Source organism: Talaromyces stipitatus, genomic scaffold, assembly GCF_000003125.1.
Source record: "Talaromyces stipitatus ATCC 10500 scf_1105507295527 genomic scaffold, whole genome shotgun sequence".
Lineage (NCBI taxonomy): Eukaryota > Fungi > Ascomycota > Eurotiomycetes > Eurotiales > Trichocomaceae > Talaromyces > Talaromyces stipitatus.
The window spans coordinates 1631122-1646709 of NW_002990114.1; the positions used below are offsets into that span (position 1 = coordinate 1631122).

Genomic DNA, 15588 nt, shown 5'->3' on the forward strand with positions numbered 1-15588 from the left:
CCATCAGGGTGCTTTTGTTAACAGAAGAGACCACAGAAAGCTTCTACGATGCGTTGGGCTCGTCCAAGCACCTGGGTCTTACCCAAGACGCTTAGCAGTATTGCCCCGAGCCATGTGTGGAGTAATGCAGGTTAGCAAATCCGCTATTTTCTGTCAAGTGTCTCCTTTAAATGGGGGAGTAGGAATTTGCCTGACTTCTCATCTCAATTGAGGCAGATCAGGACCCTGTTCCGCCTGACAAATGGACCTGGACTGGCTGGACCTTCACCCAGTACTGGCTTTCAGATTTAGTTACCGTATCAACCTGGTCCGCAGCAAGTGCTGCGTTTGCTTCGGGCTTGTCGGCGACTGATACCGTATTATTAACTCTTGTCGCAGCTCTGTGTAATGCTATTCCGACAGGTGGGTTTGTTCTATTTTGAGCAGTCCAGGGATGATATACTAGGCAATTTTGTCAGGAGAGGCTGACCGTCTGACTGCAAAATCTAGTACTCAACGGTGCGGTGGGCGCAGATCTACACGTTCCTTTTCCCGTCGCCATTCGTGCCAGTTATGGAACATATTTTGGGTATTTTTGTGTTGCTTCGAGAGCTATCCTTGCGTTATTCTGGTTTGGCGTCCAGAGTTCCTATGGAGGGCAATGTGTGACTCCAGTGAGTGACCAGGCAATCATATCCTCGTTATTATTTGTTATCATCTAATGCATGGGAACAACGTATTCAGATTATTACCGCCATTTGGCCCAGTTATGCAAGGCTTCCGAATCACCTACCCAAATCGGCAGCCATTACTACTCAAGGAATGGTGTCTTATGTGATATACCACGTGGTCCAGACACCTTTTTTGTTCATCCCGACCCATAAACTACAGTACATGTTCATCTTCAAATCAGCCCTCGTTCCGCCCATGGCGTTAGCTATGGTAATTTGGATCAGTGTGAAAGCTGGAGGCGGAAGTGACTTATTTCATGCGGCTCCCACTGTGCATGGTTCCCAGCGGGCCTGGTTGTGGTTGATGAACATGACTTCAATTACTGGTATGCATTGCATAAGCCGTTTTGTTAATACCTTTTCCCCTAGCCTTCCAACGAAGGACCAGAAAGCTAACAGCAGATAGGTGGTTTCTCAACCCTGGCAGTCAACATATCCGACTTTTCTCGCTTTAGCAAGAAACCGGGCAGCCCCCTTTGGCAACTGCCTATGATTCCTTTATTCAAGGTTATTACTGGACTTTTCGGCATTATCGCTGCCAGTGCTTCACAACGAGTCTACGGAACCGTGCTCTGGAGTCCCCTGGAGATCATTAATCGGTGGCAGGGGTCGCCTGGGGGAAGAGCTGCAGCGTTCTTCTGCTCGTCACTGTGGCTACTAGCCCAAATTTGCAACAATATATCTGCAAATTCAGTCTCGTTTGCTAATGGTATGTTACGTGGACTCCCTCACGTGGACCAAGTGGAGCTCACTAACATCGGAATCAAGATTTGACAACAATGTGTCCCAAATGGATCAATATCAGACGTGGAATGGTTGTATGCATGCTGATTGGAGGGTGGGCACTATGCCCCTGGATTATTATCAAGAACGGCAAAACGTTCCTCAGTTTCATGGGAGCATATGCTATCTTCATGGCCCCGATTGCAGGCATTTTGTTCTGCGACTACTGGATTATCAAACGCCGCAAATACGACGTTCCAGCCTTGTATGATCCTCGCGGAATCTATTACTATCAAGTATGTAACTATTCCACTCCGACATTCTTCCCTTGCTGGTAATTTAACGAGACTCTTCTGCAGTTTGGAACAAATTGGCGCGCTCTTGCGTGCAATCTGGTGGTCATAGTCCCACTATTACCAGGGCTAGCCAACGCCGTTACGCCTAATAGTGTTCACATCGATACCGGCCTGAAGCATTTATATTCAATCAACTATCTATACGGCTTCTGTCTATCAACGGCACTGTACTTTGCATTGAACTATTTCTGGCCAGATCGCCGCACTCTTATTCCTGCTGTGGTGCCTGGAGTGGTTGTTGCTCATCTGGCAGCGGTGGACTCGGATGTTGAAAAGATATCTCCGGTGTTGGACAGTAAGATGGCTCGGCATTCGGAGAAAGCTGGCTGATACTCCTGTTGATCAAGGTGCTTGGTTAGGTCGTCGCCCCTTAATGAAATGAAGAACACGCTCCATTACGTCCTATATGTTAATTCAATAGTTAATTGTCTGCTTAATCACAACCCTCAGTAAGTGATATTCGCAATGGAAATTTTTCATCTTCCGAAGCTAAAGTGAGGGCTTCTAATGGTCGTTGTGGTGCTGGGTAGGCGGTAAATTAGGGTTTCGATAATGAGATAGCACAAGACAGGATGAAATGCTCCCTATACTATCAGGAGAAGAGTGACCCAAATAGCCCACACAGGCTCCCTCAGATATTAGTTTGACTCACTTTAATAGATTAATATATAATGTTAGAGCATCGTCTCACTCCACATGGTCTCCGTTGCGAGCTATACACTACCTTCCTGAGTCTTCGAGGTAGTATGTACGTCGATATTTGGTCTACGTAACTACAAATATCTTATGACTGCATGCACCTATTATTCAAATATATAGCATGTATAGGGCCTAGCTCCGACAGATATTCCAGGGTACTAGGATTATGAAAATCAATATCAGCAATTTGATGATGCCTGGCGAAATAGTGAAGAGGGACACAGCTTTAACCCCTTAATGCTGTCGATAGATACTTTAATCCACAATTCTTGCCGAAGCAAGAGTCCACTATCTTTGTTCAGTCATATCATTGAGTAAACTAAGCTAAAAGTGAAGAATAGCTCATTGAAACTAGTTAATACCTCCAGAATCTGAATATAACCAAACCCTACAGGACAGTTCTTTTTTCTTCCAGACAAGATGTAGGAAGCATACCACAACACGATGAACTCTATTCTATCCAGAAGGATGATCAGAAGCGGCAATATTGCACTGATGCATGATTCGAGGGCCATAAGATTCCGGAAACTCAGTCTATTTATCAGAGTACCATGTTAGCACTGGTATAGCAGTCCAATACTTATCGGAGAAAACCTACAATACTGTGCCACAATGCTCTATTATACCAAAGAATGACATCTTGCTCCTTATGTGGGTGTGCATAGATGTTTTCCGGGGAAAGAACAGGACTCATAATTCTGTAAACGACCTTGTCGGCCTATTATACCTTTTGAGTTGGGAAAAAGATCATACCTGTGCATAAATGCTCTAACCTCCTTCAGATCACTCACAACCATCTCTTCCCCATCCGGCCGGTCTTTGAGATACAACTTAAACGCACCCTGTCCGTGGACTTGCAATGACTTCTCGCCCGTCATTGGATTCGTCCACACCATAGGATAAATGCAAACTTTATCTTTTGTCCAAGGCGACAGCTTGTCCAAGGGCATCTCACGGTCTTCAGTTTCAAGAATATGACCCAACTGAGCACTTCGAGCGGTCGACATCCACTGAAATGCATGTGGAGCATACTCTATACGACTATGCATCACGATCTGATGCAGTTCGGGATCCAAAAGCTCCAGCGCTCGTGATCCAGCAACCATAGCCGTAGCTCCTGGTGCAATTTTCATCGTCCGCCCGGTTCCATCGCCCCAGTGCACGGTTACATCTGGACCTTTCGGTGTTCGCACAGCGAGTAAACAACCCACTCGAGGTGGAGGAATGTTGTACAGAGAACCATCCCAATGCCACTGATAAAACCGGCTGGCGCCTTGGTCACGCTCTTCTTGAGGAATATGGGGCGGGATATGGAAGTCGACATGGTCGATTCCTTTCACTTTGAACCCCGGAGGGAAGTCGAAGTGATTTGGAGGGACTTCTCCGCGGCCGAGGATGTGTACTTGAGGCTGTGCGTTAATTGCTGGTCGATTTGGGAGACCGTAGATAGTCACGCCGTTTTCTTGGAGGAGGACTGGATCAGCACCGTGGGCGAAACCGCCTGTTTTCTCATCAGGATCGAAGCTATGAGTTTATAAGCCACCTACATAAATATTTTCAAGTTTCATGGAAACGCTCAGGGGGCATACCAAGCAGTCAATCGATACTGCTGTTTCGGCGTCAACATCTCCGACTGCTCCTTAAACACAAGCAGTTTATGCTGGTGAAGGGCATCGGAAATCAACTCAAAATCAGCACTAGTAAAATTATTCAAATCAATCCCGTAGACCTCAGCGCCAAAGTCTACTTTACTCCCGATGGGATGTTGAATAGGGACAATCCTTCCATTGCTGCTGGTTGTTTTCAGGGGGGTGTAGACTTCCCTCACGGTGAGGATTTTTGGTGTTTCGACTTCTGTACTCGTTGCTGAGACAGCGAAGACCATATTGAACAAATTTGGTTACCAGATTAACCTCTGTTGGCGACGATACTAATTGATAGTTGTAAATGATGAGAAAGAATAGTGCTATCAACTTATAAACCCAAAACTCTCTACTTAGGTAGACACTACCTCGTCGCATATTCCGCATCACTAATCCACGGCCGAGTCATGTTTTGACTGTACTTCAGTATTTTCGATATTTTATCAGCTCTTGACTACTGCTTATCTCATTTTCCAGCTGATAGGACTTGGGAATTGGGAAGGTATAGTCTATCAATTTTACAACGCGGCCGTACACTCGGCCGACCCTAATCCGATATTCCGTGTGAAATGATGCTTGTTGAAGTGAAAAAGAAACCAGAACATAATCGACATTCAATAATTGAAACACCTCTTATTGTAATCCTCACCCAAAAGACAACCACAATCTGACAACACAACCAAAAGGAGCACTTCAAAATGTTCTCATCTATATCTTCCTACATCCGAACTTCCAATGGCACGAAAGTCAACATAAACCAAAGCGGTAATCCCCGCGGCCCCTTAATAATCCTCCTTCACGGCTTAGGCGGTTCAACAGAGACATTTACACCGCTCCTACCGTATCTATACCCAGAGACAAATAGACTCATCTCCGTGGACCTTGAAGGGTTCGGAAAGACCGGCCTATCGTCACCGGAAGTCAAACTCTCTATACCCCGATATGTCGATGACTTGGACTCTATCGTGGCATCTCTACAGGGATCTGGGGAAGAAGAAAGAGAAGGGACCAGCCAGCGGAAAATCGTCATCATCGGACACAGTCTCGGGTCCATCATTGCAATGCACTACGCAGGCGCACACCCTGAAATAATTGACGGTCTTGTGCTCCTCGGAGCTGGACGTTCAATTGCTCATATACCAGCAGCTAGAGAACGGATGTTAAGTTTGGCGACCAAAGCGCGGACAGAAGGGATATCTGCCGTGGCGGATGTAGCTGCCATATCTAACTTTCCTCCTCCTGAACAATGGCATTCAATGACAACGACAGAGACGCGGGAAGAGCTTCGTGAGATCGTTCGCCGGGCTGTGATGGACTGTGACGCAGAAGCATACGCAAAAGCGTGCGAGGCAGTAGCCGGTTTGGATCATTTAGATCCTGACTACGGCAATATCACAGCTCCGACTTTATTGCTAGCAGGATCCGGAGATATGATTTCTCCACTAGATCGATCTATGGGATTGAAGGACTTGATTGGAGGGAATGCTTGGGTGAAGGTCCTTGATGGTGTGGGACATCAGATGACTTTGCAGGATTTGGATGGGTGTGTGCAGGAGATTAGGCATATGCTTCATGAGGTTGGAATGGATAGCATATAGAGGTCCCCTCTACGGTGATTGCGAGGTTAGTGTGTTTAAAGCAGATACGTAGGTATGGATGACTATCCGATCTGTACCAATACCGGCGTTTGCTGAACCATGGATATCGAGGTGTTACAGTCTATAAACAGTCCAATTAAAGATGGTCGCCATTTGGTGAAATGTTTTTAAACTTCATTCCAACTGACAAAGAGTAGGTCATAGCCTTAAGGTTTATATGCTTCATAGTAGACATCAGCCCGACAGACTACCGTACTGGCTTCGGTCCGTTACAGTTCTATTTCCGGCTACAACTGACAGTAATAATGTATCCCAGTGCACACTCCGGTTGCTTCCATTGACAGAGAGCTAGCGAAGTTCTTGGGATTCAGGTCTCTCCTCAAGTGCTGAAGCTCCTCACTTCTGCTGAGGGTACTACTGATGCAGCTGGCTGTAGCCTCGTCGGTAAGTACAATGTTAAAGGTTGAATCAAGACACTAAGCCAGGATTCTCCTAGCCCTAACTACTTGACTCGTAAAATTTAAGTATGTACAATGACAGGTTATCACCTGACTGAGGCTGACTCACGTAGACACCTGCCATGTAGGGACTAACCCGTTTTAGGCGAGGTGTTGATATCAACCCTAGACCTTGCTAGAATATCGCGAGATCTACCACGAGGAAAACAAGGACATTTGAACAAACCCGGAGACAAGACAAGTCATTTTCCTCTTCTGGTCTAATCAGAGGTCTCCGAACACTATGCCTCACTTCTCATAAAACGTCATATATGATATATCATACTGTAGTCTTGTAGATCACGGAGAATGTGCCGGGAATTGAGCTCAATTCCTGTGCCGAAGCATATATAAAAAATCTATTTTTGTGGTATGGAAGACAGCAGACCTCAGAAAAAACTCAATACATACAATCTTGCTAGTCACTTCTTCTTGACCGTCCTTGTAAGATACTATTCAGGATTGGCCTGGAGTAAACCCAAGAATCCGACAGACCTCACCACCTAGCTAGGACACACAATCAAGTGTCTGTGACATTTCTAGGCACTCATCATATAATGTTGGTATTCTGCCCTTAGATAGTCAGCATCGCCTACCCTATGTAGTTAGCGCGCCGGTAGCTAGATATCTTCGTTCTAGGGTCCTACGTCCCCAAGTCCAGACCCGGTCCCTCGTGGAAAGTCGCCAGTAAGCTGGGTTGCATGGTCTAGCTGAAGCTGAGAACTTTGCAAGTCGAAACTCGGTGGAAAACCCTTATCGGTTGGAACGACCAGGCAGGAGGGCTTCAAAAAGAACACGTCTACAACTTCGGCCGCGACGACGAGCCTTGTGGTCGTTTGCCTACCTGCCACCAATCGATACTCACCAGATTTTGCTAACAGTAAATCACCTGCACTACCGGTTCGGCCACTTTTCGATTCGCTAGTCCTTCGTTTGCTATCTGGAGTTGTCGCCAGCGACCCATTCAGCTACTTCAAGCCCTATTTTGAGAAGTACTCTTGGTAAATTGCTACTAAGGGAAGAGGTTCACGAAACTACACCGAGAATGGATGCGTGGGGAATCTGGTGTCTAAGAGGGATGGGTTATTGCTTTTAAAGAATATGATTATAATGACAAGAAGGGAACGTTTAAGACATAATGTATGGGCTAGAGGGGTTTTGCAGCTGATACAGCTTTTCCTCTCGACATGAGACCATAACCACATTGTATGCTATGCAAGGCAAATAGCGTATTAGAGCCCTTTAGGCTTGGTGCCTCCGAGCGTATGAATTTACTACTACTACTATTACACGTCCCCAAGGACACACACACACACACAATCAAGAGTCAATTTTCGCCAACAGCCACAAGATATAATATTCTGACAACTCATTTGCAGCTTGTCAAAAAGCTATCTTTGACTGGGCAAATGATTGCTTTACTGTCAAGGAACTCGTTCATAATGTAGTGGAACTCGGGGCGAAGGAAGCGGAAGTGCAAGCGCTGAAGCCTTGGATTTCCTCAAACCAACATTGCAGTATGCTGCATATCAGGAGGGGTGCATCAGTGTTCTCTATAACGCAGTAAGGTCCCTGACCACTCCAGGAGTCCAATCAGGATTGGTAGCACAGTGCAATCATTGCTTTGAACTTTCGCACCCTGGGCCCTGCGTTACCACACTTAAAAGTCTGCTTACTATCTCTACGAAACAAGTGGGGGTTCAGATATATGGGAAGAAGACTACAGAAAGATTGATTTGAACACCGTTCACAGCGAGCAGTGCAAAAGTTATTGGTGTACCCTCGTTCTTCCTGGGGAGGACGTCCGGGCCTTCCAGGGTCAAAAACTCCAAGCTGCCTACAGGCGATAATCCAGTTACTGGTGAGAATCCAGCGACAGCTTCTGGGATTTTGCCTGTTGGAGGTACCTCGGCTAGTGGTTGGTATCCAGCGACGATTTCTGGCACCTCGCTTACTCGTTGGGATCAGGCTGGTAATCTGGCAAATCGTAATCTATCGCCCACCTTCAGGCCTGGTGGCCAGGGATGGAGAAAATCGTGTCGACGGAAATAAGGGAATTCCTGATGATTTATAGGCCTCTTCTTCGTGGTGTGTTGGTTATTACCTGCTTGCTGTATCTGCTTGTTTTGCTTGAAACTTATCCTTAAGTATTCTAAATGCATTGGCTTGTCAATGTACAATGGCTAAGATTTGCATTCTGATGCCTATATTCTATGCCACCCGAGAATAGTTAGGTGGCCTCAAAGCAATTTTGAGGCTGCTACAGGTTACAAAGGCTTGGATGGTGCAAGCAAGATACAACGAGTATTGCAAACGAAAAGCCGCAAGGCACATTCTCACGAACGTTCTTCAGTTGCTTTGTTGGGGTAAACATCGCACTTCTCCGAATATATCAAGGCTTAGACACCAGAAGTTATTCTGAGGATACGTAACACACCAGGAGAAAATTCACCAGTTATCACCCTATATCTGTCAACATTAGTCACCACGGCGAATTCCGCTTTTCTCTCGGGCATACCCATGACCTATCAGAACTTATCAGCAAAGAGACAACCAAATGATGAAGAAGAATATTTCACTTAAGTCTTCTTACTATTATACAGAACGAGAAATATGATGCCCTTGATAGGCCATATTCTGTTTATAGATACAGCTATACAACGGAACAGAACTCGGCCGCAGACGGCCGAGGGGCTTGAGATAACGCGGGGAAAGCAAAATTTCGGGTCAACTAAGATATATAAGCGAATCATCTACATGAAGATCAGACCATGAATCTTATAATCAGATCCCCATCATTAGACGAAGTGATCACTGCCCAGAATGGATGAAACAACCTCTTTCCATATAACCGCCATACCACGGAAAGCAGAAGACAAGTACAATGTAAGCCGTCCATAACACCTGTATTATCATGTTAAAAACTAATTTGAGCAGTTCGGCGCATTCGTTACGGGAGTTGACTTGAATGATGTCTCTGGTAGTTCTCCTTCATACCTTGATAGCGCAAGAAAGGGGAAGGCAGCTAACAGGATACAGACGACGACCTCGACCGTCTCAAAGCCGCTGTATGGAGACATAAAGTTGTCATTATAAAAGACCAATCAAATCTCGACCCAAAGAAGCAATGGGAATTAATTACTAGGCTTGACCCAAAAGCCAAGGATGGTCACAGTCACGGAAGCATTGACAAATTCCGCGCAAAGGGGGGTCTGTTAGCAGTACGTTCCCCCTTATACGTGTATATGTCTCAGACTAATAAGAGCGATACGTAGCAAGGAAGAGAAGTCGTCGGCATCCCCGGAGCCGAAAACGTGCGTCTAATAGGCAAAGGCTTCCAAGGCCCAGATCACTACGGCATCAAAAACCACACCGTCGAACGCGGACTAAGCAATGATTTCCACGCCACCCCACCCTCTGCAACCGATTTCGAGAATGGTATCACCCGTTTCCAAAGATGGCATATCGATGCGCCGCTGTATGAGCGTGATCCGGCCTGGTTCACGTCCCTACGATGCCTAAAACTTCCTCGCGGGGCCGATCTTACGATTGAATGGGCTGATGGGTCGGGGATGAGTATGAAATGTCCACCTGGAAGGACGGCGTTTTTCAGTACCTCGCAGCTTTACGGTCTTTTAACACCAGAGGAGAAAAAGCTGGTGGATCATAGTTGGGTTGAGTATGCACCGTATCCGTATAAGTGGATTCAGCATTGTAAGGGGAATAGTAATGGGTTAGGTCTTGCGGCTGGAGGAGAACGGTTGTCGATTGAAGAGTTGGGAGAATTTGATCCTGCGTCTGTGAAGAAGGTTCTCTATCTCACGTCCTTCCAATGGAGAAGAAGATACTAATGAAAATAGTATCCAATGGTATGGGTAAACCCCCTAACAGGTGAAAAAGCGTTCCAAGTCCACGGCATCTGTGCCCGACGCCTCTTCCTTCGCAGCAGCAGCTCCGAAACCCCGCAAATCATCGAAGACGTAGAAGAAATCCGACGTTTCATTTTGGGGATTCAGAACCGGATCTTAAGACCGGAATACATCCTGTTGGCTCCTGTGGAGGAAGGGGATATGCTTATATGGGATAATTATGGGTTGTTTCATTCTGCGATTGATTATCCGGCCAAAATGGGGCCGAGGACGATGCATCAGGCTAATATTGCTGGGAGTGTCGGGCCGAGGGGGCCTGTGGCTATTGATGTAAAGGCGTAGTCTTAGTGTTTTTCCATACTACGGCTGTAGGGGGGATTTACAGGTTGCGAACTACTCGATTTCAATTGTCAAGAGATATATATATTAGTCTGTGTCTATCTAACACTATCTAGGTATAAACCACGGAGAATCATCCATGGATGTGAAGCGCTAATGTTGAAAATCAAAAAACTCCAAGATCCCACCCAAAAAGCATGGTATTAAAAAGGCGTACACGCATAATCGCACCATTTTGTATAGAACGTATCAGACGTGTCAACTCATAAGTAAAAGCGTCGACATGATTGTGGAATAATATTCGGCTGATCGGCATGAATCAATGCTCATTGCGCCATGATCATGATGTATGTGTTTTGAATGTACAGATAAAAATTGTATGTGCAAACTCTCAAGGAATTTACAAGACATATGCAACAATGGCGAAGAGGAAGCAGTAAAGAGCAACCACAGAACCAGTCATGCTGGTTTGAGCGCCACCGTTGGATCTGGGAGGAGCAGGGAAAGGTGTAGGAGTGGGAGTGCCAGTGCGGCCAGTGGTAGTGGAGTTACCGCCAGTGTGAGGAATGGTCGAGTTGCTTCCAGGAAGAGTCGAGTTGCTGGAGGTAATTCCGGAAATGGGGTTGGTGACGGCACTGGGGTTGCTGGAAGAAATAGAAGAAAAGGTGCTCGATGGAGCAGTGGACTTGGTGGAGCCAGTAGTGCTTGAAGGTGCAGTGGTGGACTCGGCGCCCGTGGTGGACTCGGCGCCCGTGGTGGTGCCCGTGGTGGTGCCGGCGCTGGAGGCTGGGCTGGTGGAGGTCTGGGTGGAAGAGGTGGAAGAGGTGGAAGAGGAAGCAGAAGCTACAGAAGTGTGAGTGGAAGTAGGAGCAACAGAGGTAGTAGTGCCGGCGGCGGGAGCAGCGGCCCCGTCAATCTTGATGCTGCCAGCCGAGCCGCTGTTGTCGCCGTAGCTGTAAGAGCCACCGGGGTTGGCGTTTGTAATCTTGACAGACTTCAAATACATGGTGTAAGGTCCAGCAGAGTAATCCGTCTGACCACCAGCCCACTGAATAGTTCCAGGAGCGTTGCTGGGGTCACCACCAGCCCAGATACCAATACGGAGACGCATGGGGGTCTGAGGGAAGTAGTCGCCAGCCTCAGCAGCAGACAAGGTACGAACGACACTTCCGTCTATCAACCACTGGATGCTGTCACGTTGCCAGTTGACAGTGTAGGTGTGGAAAGTGGTTTGTGGCGAGCTGACACCGACATAGGTGGCACGGTTGTAGCTACCAGTGTAGCCCTTGCCAAAGTAGTTGGTCTCGATCTGGGTGGTATCACCGCCTAGGGCTTCCTATATTCCGAGTTGCATTAGTATCAACTATTTCGAACTGCCGAGGAAAGACACGTACCCAGTCGACCTCGTCCAAGTCGTCGGATTCTAGAACGATACTGCTGACAATACCAACACCAGGAGCGGCCTTCAGTGTCACTTCGACGGTACCGAAGAAGAAGTAATCCTTGGTTTGGATGGTGGGGGCATCACCCTGTTTGGCGACAGTGAACCCGGCACCATTACCGCTGTAGCTGATTGAGCCAGCTGCGACGTCCCAGTCACCGGAAGCGCCGGCACTGAAGTCGGTGATCACAGAAGCGGGCATACCAGGGTCGGAAGGACAAGCTATTATTCGTTGTTAGATGATGATTCGACCTCAACAAGGGCATCGACTTACTGGAGGTGAGAGGGTTGCAGGTAGTATACGTCTGAGCGGATGCCAAGGGCATAGCTGCGGCAAGCAGCAGAGCCGCAGAGTTCGAGAGGAAAGAATGCATTGTGTGTTGTGTTGCTTTGCAATGTAGACAATTCAGTGAGTGTATAATATGTTGTTTATTTGTAGAAAAATAAATCTGCGCGGCAGGCAGGGCAGGCCGGTCCTCTTTGTACTGTTCCGAGTAGGCAAGGAAGAGGTGAAGGTGACTCAGGTTGAGGATTACGTATTGAGGGGTGAATGAGGAAGTATTCCAACAATGAAGCAGTGACCGGGCTGAGGTCAGTTCTTATATAATGGCGGACAGTCACCCCGGAGTCTCCACTGGCAGCGATAAGGGCCACTGACAATAGACGGAGAATATCGTGTCTCGTTTATATTGTCTTAGACGAGCAACGAGGCGTCGTCCTATTGTATTTTGAACTCCGGCTAAGCTCAAAAACTTTGACTTGTTTGAGACACAGAAGATGGCCTCTTCCCGCATTCGGCAAAGGGTGGGTACTGCTGCAGCCAATGGTGATGAAATGGTGGCTGGCCCATCGTATGGTTTGTAATTGCAGCCAATCAGCATGCGAGACACATCAATAAGGGGCTGGTTCCGGTGGGGCACTCCAGCCTCCGTCAGCCTCTTTTAGGCGAGTCACCATCCCTGATTGGGCCTGGGCAGCCGGTATCCACCGATCCGGCTAAACTGTTTTCTATTTTGAGCAATGGCCACTTGCTGCCTGAGGTGCCATTATTGTCAGGGAAACCACCCTTTCGTCCTCCATCCATGATCCAAGTCGACTCTCCATCCTATTCCTGGGAGACTTCTTGCTGCATCACCGATTCGAAATCTCTATCCGTTTCATGTCACACCAATCACTGTCCCTTACATGGGCACTTCCTCCCACCTGTCTGACTCTGATACTACCGTCTGCGCCATGTCTCGAGTCTAGTGTATCATGTGATCCATGTCTCACTCAACTGATGTTGCTTTGCATTGTTATCAGGAATCTTAGTCAGTCTTAGGCTCTTAGCTCACCGAGTAAGTCCAAGCTCGCCGACGCTACGCTGCCCGTGGGGTCCACGCGTCTCTGTCTTCAGCCCGCCAATCAGTGCCGTCACCCGGACAATATATGACATGATGACCGTTCCTGGTCTTTTAGTCGGGTTACTGTTGCACCTCACTCGTCCAGCCATGGAGATATCTGTTTTCCATGGATGATGCGTGGCTGGTACTTCTGTTTCATCTTGTTTATTGAGAATTGTGTTTTCCATAATTCCACTTTCACATGGGTCTGATCATCATCGAGTACGTATGCTCTTGCGCAAACGGCTGCCGGCTCGCCTCGGTTGCCCTGTCAGCAAGCGCAGATCTTTCTGTTCGACGATTCATCGACTCAATCGATCAGGATATGTCATGCTCGACCCGGATGTTGGCGATTGACTGCAAATCGTGCTCATATGGGCGATGGGGTGGATGCGATGTGCACGGCTGAGTCCTCTTATTGTTGGCTTGATCTATTATTTTACGTACAGCACGCCAGTGTTTCGGTCGCTACACCCCTGTCCTCTAAGTCATAGTGAAGTCAATATTAACTTATCGATAATCTACGCTAACCTTTAGCAGGACTCGCATCTTGAGAAACATCCCGACGAGTCGAAAGTCACATCCACGATCGCAGCCGGATTGCAGTCATGGTATCCACAAGCCATCGCCGGCCACCGTATCAGTCTCAATATATCTGGGTCCGTGCTGGTTGTTTCGAGATATTCGCAAATCGCTTTGCACTCTGGTACAATTCTGCCGTATATCCAGACCTGAAACGGTGAAACGGCACACATGAGCGCCATCCACCAACTCAATACCAACAGCGCACGCTCGTCTTTGTCTCGCAGAAGCGTGATGAATTCCGGCAGTATTTGACCCATCCAGGTAACAAAGATCTCAAAGTTTTCCGGCCTATTGTACGGCTTGAGAGTCATCATTCTGCTCAGCAACTGTACCGACCAGTGGTACGGGTTGTTCTCCGATGTCGCGCGATCGTCGATCTCGCACAGATTAGCTAATTCGTCTCGTAAACCAGCACGACCTGATTGCTCCTCTTTGAACCCTCTCAGCCGATCATCAGCATCTTGAAAAGCAGATCCCCAGATACTGGCGCTAAGGACCGGCTGAGTGATTCCTAGGATGCATCGTAGACCACCTTGTAAAGCGAGCCAATTCAGGTCCGCTGGGTTGGACGTGAAGACCCAGGAATGCTCGGGTTTGAAATCAGCTGGACAGAATTGGTTGAGAGCTAACAGTAAACAGCTTCCGATCAAGGAATCCGTGTTGTCCACGCTGACATTATTAGTATTGGTGCACGCCAGTTCTGTTTGATACAGTTGCACGGCACGTTGCCAATGAAATACCTCGAGGAACTCCCGATTTTTATTTCCTGGCTGCATACGATTGAGGTGAAGACATGCCGCCGCTAAGATCGTGTGCATCAAATGCGCACTCTATCCACAAAATCAGAAGTTATCCAGAATCCTCAGGGTAGAGATAAACCCACCGTAAAAGCACTCCTAATTAATCCCGTTTTCATAATTGTTTTTATTTTTGGATTGAGCACCGATTCTGTACTTTCAGTAACGAAATGATTCAGAAAACCGAGATTGGTGAGTTGAGTCGATCCATCTATGGACTTTGGACTTCCGTGGATGCCAATGAGCTGTGTAATTGTTCGTTCAACTGTGACAAGAGACATATTACCACCCGTCGTGTCCGGTGACATGATGCTGCTCCTGCTGAGTTCCGAATACGGCGGCGTTGGAATCTTGGATTGGGATTTCGTCTGTTGAGGTTGAGAGAATAGATAATCGCATTGTATACCGTGTTTGAGACAGCGGATGCATTCTGGTTTTGACTCGTCGCACTGTTCATACCAGGTAAGACTAATCAATAACCATTTACTTGAATATTTTTTTGCGGGAAAGTACCTTGAGTCTTCTATTCTTACAATTCCGACATCCATATCGAGACTTGCGATGACTTCGGCGCGAGTATGTCGCTTTAGTCCCTTCGTTCGGTCTGTCATCTGATGAAGTTAACGGGGAGGTAGAAGAGTAGTATGATGACTGATTATAAGAATGCGACGGCTGAGCGTGAGGTTGTACTGTCCCAGTTGTAGTGTTTCTGATGCGGATTACATGTTGGAATTGTACGTGATTGTTGTGATTGAAGTTATCCGAGTAGCGCTGTGATATCATTCTCCTCTGGTATTTCTTTTCGCTTCCTCAAGCTCACATCGTCAAAAGGGTTTCGATGTTATTGAAGAAGAAAATGAACAACGTCATGAGGCAGAAGCAGCAGTAGAATGCGCCTATCCAATCAGAATGCATCTTAGAACTGAGGCTCAGAGTGGGTCTAATACGA

The 15588-nt window shown here is 47.2% G+C and overlaps 6 protein-coding genes across 6 annotated transcripts; 3 read left to right on the forward strand and 3 right to left on the reverse strand.

The window, feature by feature from the left end:
• Nucleotides 1-48: 48 nt before the first annotated feature.
• On the forward strand, nt 49-2119 carry TSTA_086390 (NCS1 allantoate transporter; the record flags this gene model as incomplete). The annotated part of the gene is made up of 7 exons (XM_002478326.1): nt 49-130; nt 217-402; nt 490-653; nt 724-1036; nt 1117-1419; nt 1479-1729; nt 1793-2119. 7 exons carry the CDS (start codon nt 49-51, stop codon nt 2117-2119), a joined length of 1626 nt encoding a protein of 541 aa, XP_002478371.1.
• An 825-nt stretch (nt 2120-2944) lies between these two features.
• On the reverse strand, nt 2945-4373 carry TSTA_086400 (uncharacterized protein; the record flags this gene model as incomplete). Its single annotated transcript, XM_002478327.1, has 4 exons — nt 2945-3022; nt 3087-3186; nt 3242-4012; nt 4078-4373. The coding sequence occupies 4 exons, from the start codon at nt 4371-4373 to the stop codon at nt 2945-2947; spliced, it is 1245 nt and encodes a 414-aa protein (XP_002478372.1).
• Nucleotides 4374-4829: 456 nt separating this feature from the next.
• On the forward strand, nt 4830-5781 carry TSTA_086410 (valacyclovir hydrolase, putative; the record flags this gene model as incomplete). Its single annotated transcript, XM_002478328.1, has 2 exons — nt 4830-5674; nt 5730-5781. The coding sequence occupies 2 exons, from the start codon at nt 4830-4832 to the stop codon at nt 5779-5781; spliced, it is 897 nt and encodes a 298-aa protein (XP_002478373.1).
• A 3268-nt stretch (nt 5782-9049) lies between these two features.
• On the forward strand, nt 9050-10437 carry TSTA_086420 (uncharacterized protein; the record flags this gene model as incomplete). The annotated part of the gene is made up of 5 exons (XM_002478329.1): nt 9050-9112; nt 9164-9206; nt 9266-9436; nt 9506-10035; nt 10087-10437. The coding sequence occupies 5 exons, from the start codon at nt 9050-9052 to the stop codon at nt 10435-10437; spliced, it is 1158 nt and encodes a 385-aa protein (XP_002478374.1).
• A 397-nt stretch (nt 10438-10834) lies between these two features.
• Nucleotides 10835-12249, reverse strand: TSTA_086430 (extracellular cell wall glucanase Crf1/allergen Asp F9; the record flags this gene model as incomplete). Its single annotated transcript, XM_002478330.1, has 3 exons — nt 10835-11770; nt 11829-12097; nt 12150-12249. 3 exons carry the CDS (start codon nt 12247-12249, stop codon nt 10835-10837), a joined length of 1305 nt encoding a protein of 434 aa, XP_002478375.1.
• A 1541-nt stretch (nt 12250-13790) lies between these two features.
• Nucleotides 13791-15250, reverse strand: TSTA_086440 (C6 transcription factor, putative; the record flags this gene model as incomplete). Its single annotated transcript, XM_002478331.1, has 4 exons — nt 13791-14672; nt 14726-15007; nt 15046-15088; nt 15153-15250. The coding sequence occupies 4 exons, from the start codon at nt 15248-15250 to the stop codon at nt 13791-13793; spliced, it is 1305 nt and encodes a 434-aa protein (XP_002478376.1).
• Nucleotides 15251-15588: the final 338 nt, after the last annotated feature.